General features: G+C 40.8%; 1 protein-coding gene across 1 annotated transcript; it reads left to right on the forward strand.

Annotated features, from left to right (window-relative positions):
* Positions 1-1,880: 1,880 nt before the first annotated feature.
* Positions 1,881-2,547, forward strand: LOC308084056 (ADP-sugar pyrophosphatase-like; the record flags this gene model as incomplete). Its single annotated transcript, XM_080426532.1, has 1 exon — positions 1,881-2,547. The coding sequence occupies one exon, from the start codon at positions 1,881-1,883 to the stop codon at positions 2,535-2,537; it is 657 nt and encodes a 218-aa protein (XP_080282658.1). The 3' UTR covers positions 2,538-2,547.
* Between the last annotated feature and the right edge of the window lie 3,752 nt (positions 2,548-6,299).

Below are 6,299 nucleotides of genomic sequence, written 5' to 3' on the forward strand. Positions count from 1 at the left end.
TAAACCACTTCAGCCCTATATACATTTCTGTATGCGACGCATTGTGAGCTTGTAGATCTGCTATTTTCAAAATATTTGTATGAATTGTATACATTTGAAAACTTTTGCAGACTGGGACAGTCTGCATAATGTGTACTTTCTACTTTTGGTACTTTAAGTATATTTTGATACCAATACTTTTGTACTTTTACTCAAGTAAATTTGAATTCCGTACTTTTACTTGTAACAGAGTATTTCTACATTGCAGTATTGATACTTTTACTCAAGTAAAACATGTGAGTACTTTTTCCACCACTGAAAACCATGGCGTTCCATTTCACAAATCACAGCATAGTGTGACCACAGTTGTTAATAATGCTTATTATTCTAAAGGAATTGAGGGAAAATATTAGGTTGAATAATATCCAAACCTACTGCTATGACTAAACTAAATTAAATGCTTCAATTACAGTAAGCTATACCGTAGATCAGTGGTTCTGAAGCAATCATGAAAAAAGTATTTCATGAACAAAAATCCTGCACGGTGTCTTGATGTCTAGACACTCTTGATGAAGGTCCAGAGGGACCGAAACATCTGTCAATTTGAATAAAAGCTGATGCTGCCGAGCAAGAGCAGTGTGCAGGATTTTTGTTCATTAAATGCTTTTTTCATGATTGCTTCAGTTGCTACTGTCCAACGCAGCTGCATCTGAACAAAGTGGATGTGCGAATATTCCGTTTGCATAGATCAGTGATTCTGAAACTTTGTTGGCTTTAGTACCCCCGTTCCCTGATTTCTGAACCCAAGAACCCCCTGTACGTCCTGACTACAGCATTATAAACTGCAAGAGAAAACCATATAGCGTATGATTCTGAATGCATGATAATAACACACCTTTTGAAGAATATAATATAATAAAGAAATAGAGTGAAAGTTGAAATTAGTGCCTACTGAGCAGATATATGTATACTGTGTGGCCAACATCTCTGTAAGCAAGGTTTGAATATGTTCAAACAAGTATTGTTTTCTATAATAACTAGTTGTATACTTTTGTATTTATTTGGTTTAACACAATACAGACCAGCGACTTCACAAAGTTTGTCAATATTTCAACACGATAAATTCTTCCATTTTCCACTTTCTCTCACGTACGCCCTGTAGTACCTGTCAAACACTACTGTAGAAGATTAATAGGACAAGCCTAATTTGTGTTAAAAAAGGCAGGAAATCATTCAGACTGTTGGAATATTTTGCTGCAGTGTTGTAATGCTTAATTTATGCTGTGTCATTTAATTGTGAAAAAGATTATGTATCCTGGCAATACAGACAAAACCCTCCCCCCGACTCTTTTGCATACTGCCCCCCCCCGCCCCCCTCAAGCAGTAAAAGTAGGGGATAAACTGTTTGCTGATGTTGTCCCAGCATCTACAGCCCCCATATAAGTCTAAAGTAAAAAGCGACAGTTTAAAGCATCTCAATTCAGTCTCATTGAAAAGGCTGGGTACAACCTAATTTACATGGATGCAACATACTAGCCTACATTCTGGATATCGTCTCTGTCGGGTGGAAACCTCATATGTCCAATACTGTTACTTTTCAGAATTCAAATAAAAAACATAGCCTTCATACTGTATGCATGGATACAATATAGCCTACATACTGCATACATGGATATAACATAGACATATTTGTTTCAAAGGATAGGGGATTCTGATCCCAAACCTTGATTTATGTCAAATTCTGAACCCGGCGTGAGATGACGAGGCGTGACGTCATCACATGCCGAAGCTTATTGGACCCCATTTAATGAAAGGTGCAGCTTCGGTCAGACCAGAGGAACTGGTAGAAGAGCAGTAAGAAGGCGAATAAGGAATAGTGAACCTTTTGTTGTCATTACAGGATGAGCAGCATTGAGCATCCCAAGGAGACCACTGTCCCTCACATCATGTCAGAAGAGGTCATTGCAACAGGGAAATGGCTCCAACTTGAGAAGACAACATATGTGGACCCTGCAGGAAGCACAAGAACCTGGGAGACTGTAAAAAGGACAACCAGACCCACCAACACAGAAGCTGATGGTGTGGGGGTAATTGCCCTGCTGAAAAGGACCCTCCATAAAGATTGTGTTGTTATGGTAAAGCAGTTCCGGCCTCCTCTAGGTCGTTGCACTCTGGAGTTTCCTGCGGGACTGATTGACGAGGGGGAGAGTGCAGACGTAGCTGCACTGAGAGAACTCAAGGAAGAGACGGGTTACAAAGGAGAGGTGGTGAGAGTCACCCCAGTGACCTGTTTGGACCCGGGCCTGTCCAACAGCACCACCCAGATTGTCACGGTTGACATCGACGGAGATGATCCGGAGAACATCAACCCCACACAGCAGCTTGGTGATGGAGAATTTGTTGAAGTCATTCTTTTACCTCTTGGTGAATTCCAACAGAAAGTAGATGAGCTGCTCAAGAAGGAACAGATAGTTGTGGATTCTAAAGTCTACATCTTTGCCATGGGTATGGTCCAGGCATCCTTCAAACCCAATGAGCTCCCTGTCCTCAAACAGTGAAAAGAAAGATATGCGTTTATGTTACATGACATCCTATATCAAAATTGCCTTGTGGGGTCGACGGCAGACGTCACAAACGTAACATGGCCATATATAGACTGTTCTTTTTTTCCTTTTTTTTGGGGAGCAAGTTGAATTTTTTTTTGTTGTTGTAAAAACTAGGTTTGAAATGATTTCTATCAAGATCTTTTCATCCATATGCGTCACCATCTCACCAATTCAACAAGACACAGTTTAGTTTAACTCAAACAAATATGCATCCATTTCAGATTATGGATATTTAATTTCAAAATGTAACTCTTCACTTCCTGCCTTGCTTGTGGTGTATGTTTTCTGGATCCCAGTTGAAACAAATGACCCGATAAGGACATCTGCTTAGAGGTGCCAGTTCACAATAAGTTGATATCGAAGGGCAGCGTGTTGAGATAAAGGAAAATGCTGTCGCTTAAGCTGCGTATTTCGTATTTCAGTGAGAGAATTCCCAGTTAACGTTAGCTAGGCCATGGGTTCCCAAACTCTTCAGCCCGCGACCCCAAAATAAGGCGGCCATTGACTCGCGACCCCACCTAAACCTGGAGGTAATTTATGCACATAAACTTGCACGTTCGGTGCGCATTTTAAATGTATTAAACTGGTAAAATGTACTATTTGTAATCATTTTAGGTTGTATTTCATCCATTCTGTTGAAAAAAAAAAAAAAAAAAAAATATGACCCAAAATAATTTCGCGACCCCACCGTCAGTCTCCCGCCCGACCCCGACTTTGGGAACCCCTGAGCTAGGCAACCAGTTTCACATGACAAAACCTTGTATTGGGCACTTGATTTTCAGTCTCGCATCCGAATCCCTCCACCTAGGTAGAATGTGTTGATCTAACAGCAGGAACCAAAGAAAGAGAGAAATTGAGCTCATCAATGCCATTAAAGAACTCTTAACACGCAGCAGATGTCCTATCTATTTCTCACATACAAGCTCACTGTCATGGGTCCATGTTTGGATAGTTCTTATTCTTTTTAATCAGATGAAAATAAACCCTTGTAAAGAGTCTCTTGGGCAACTAGATAACAGATGACTTTGATTACACAATTCTAATACAACGCCTGGAGTACTGGATTGGTTTGTCAGGCACAGCCTTGTCTTGGTTTTACTCCTACCTAACAGGCAGAAGCTATTTTGTCAGTCTAGCTGACTTTAGCCTCGGAAACCCATACCTTTTTTTTTTGTTTCAAAAGAAAAAAAGGCTGGGCGAACCATGCAGGAACGCTGGTCTTAGGACCTTGTTATCTCCTAACCAATCAGAGTGCAGAGGGGCGTCGCTCTACATTTGGTGACGTCAGCGTGCTCCGTGCACAGACATAGATTGGTGAAGCAATAGGAAGCGCCGCAGGAATCCCTGCGGCTGGGGTTGGATCCGCCCTTCAAGACCATCGATTGGGCTCGTTCTTTCAGTCTAAACTGACTTTGATTCAGACAAACACGACATCTGTTCTGGTATTCCACAGGGCTCAATTCTGGGTCCTTTATTGTTCTCCCTGTATATACTGCCGCTGGGAGAACTCATCGCCGATCACGGAGTGAACTTCCATTTCTATGCTGATGATACCCAGCTATATCTTTCTGTAGCTCCAGACGACCCCTGTGCTCTAGACCCATTGTTGACCTGTCTGTCCAGTATAAAATGCTGGATGAGTGAGAACCTTCTTAAGCTAAATGAGGATAAAACAGAAGTTCTCATAATTGGTACTAGTGAGCAGAGAGAATCAATAATAAGTAGACTTGGTAACCTGACTGTAGAAAGTAACACTACTTTAAAAAACCTGGGGGTTATTATTGATTCTGAATTGAATTTTAATACACACATTAATCATGTTACCAAGATTTCCTTCTTTCATCTTAGAAATATTGTGCAAATTAGAGCCTATCTATCGTTGGACGATGCAAAAACGCTGATCCACGTTTTTTGTTTTCTCTCGGCTTGATTACTGCAATGCACTATACTCTGGCCTGCCAAAGAAAACAACTGACAGATTACAACTTGTTCAAAATGCGGCAGCCAGAGTTTTAACTAAAACCAAGATGAGAGAACATATTACTCCAGTTCTAGCTTCACTACACTGGCTCCCGGTTGTTTTTAGTTTTTAATTCTTTTACTAGTTTATAAAGCTCTAAATGGTCTGGCACCTTCCTACCTCTATGACTGCCTAGACAGATATGTTCCAAACCGGCCACTCAGGTCTTCAAGTGCTGACCTGCTCGAGGTGCCTACAATGACATATAAAAAACACGGTGAAGCAGCATTTTGCTTCTACGGGCCGACAGCGTGGAATAAACTCCCATTACACCTAAGACAGGCAGCCTCTGTCGATAGCTTTAAAGCACAGCTCAAGACCTACTTCTTCACTCTTGCTTTTAGCTGATTTGGTTGATTTTTAAATCTCTGTGTTGTTACCCATGTCCTCACTGTATTGCCTGATTCACTGCCTTTTGCTATTATTGTCTCCTCCAGGCCGAAAGGCATGGCGAGAGAGTATGTTTTCCACCCCGTCCGTCCGTCCGTGTGTCCGTCCGTCCGTCCGTGTGTGTGTCCGTCCGTCCGTCTGTGAGCAGCTAATCTCCGGCACCGTTGGCTTGATCACAGCGCCACTGTGCACACACACTCCCTGGATGCCAATTCAGAACCTTTGCCCAAAATTTTTCTCATGGGCCTTTTATAGCGCCACCAGGAGGCCGATTTGTGCAAAACATATTTTTTGACAGTACTCCTATAGATTTTGTCCAAAAATCCCGCAAATCGGTACACAGTATCTCTATAGTCATTAAACAAAACGATTTCTCATATTCCATCCTGATTGGCTAAAAATGGCTTCCAAAGTTTGCAGGAGTGCTCCGTTTTGAACAAAATGCCTCAAATCATGAACACAGTAGGGCTGTCCCCGACTCAGGATTTATTGAGTCGAATCAGAGTCGCAGGTTTAATGCAGAGTCGACGGAGTCGTTTTATATAAAAAGGTCGCAAAAAAAGTAGTTTTTGGGGCATTTTTTCAAGTGCTGCTTTAAACCACGTCAACATAATAGTGCAACAGTAATATGAACATTGTTTTAAGCATTTAAAATGAAATAAATCCACTCATTGCCGTGCATATGAGACTTGATGGCTGACATTACATTAATTGACAATAAGATTGCGTGCATAATTGTGAATCGTGTAGCAGAGTTAAGAACAGAGACGAGAATAATGTATCTCTTTGACAACACAAATGCGCGTCATTTATTATTTCTCCACAAACTGTTAATAAAGTATTCAATCAAACAACACTCTTTTCTGTAAACCAACAGCATGAAGTAACAACAGACAGTGCCGTAAGCCCATAACGGCGACGGGCGATCATCAGTGCGATAAGCCTACACACGAAAAAGTCCTTGACATGAAAAAGTTTGAGAACCACTGCACTAGGCAACATGAATAATACAACTAAAATAATAAAATTTCCTTTAAATTAAAACATATGCAAATTGCTAAAAAAGTGCACATTCACTTCACAGTGATTAAAACAAATGCGACCTGCTGTCATCGTTAACAAAGGCTATGATAAGCTTCACCAGCCTACAACACTAGGCTATGTAAACATTAAACAATGTATTATTCATACATTTAGCAAATGAAACAGTTATTTCGTTCATATAGTCATACTATAAATGCACTACAGGCGTTGAAATTATTGTTGTTACTGACCTTGGCACTTGCCCAAAAAAAAGAAAAAGA

Source organism: Gymnoscopelus braueri (assembly GCF_963280865.1).
Source record: "Gymnoscopelus braueri genome assembly, chromosome: 4".
NCBI classification, from domain to species: Eukaryota; Metazoa; Chordata; class Actinopteri; order Myctophiformes; family Myctophidae; genus Gymnoscopelus; species Gymnoscopelus braueri.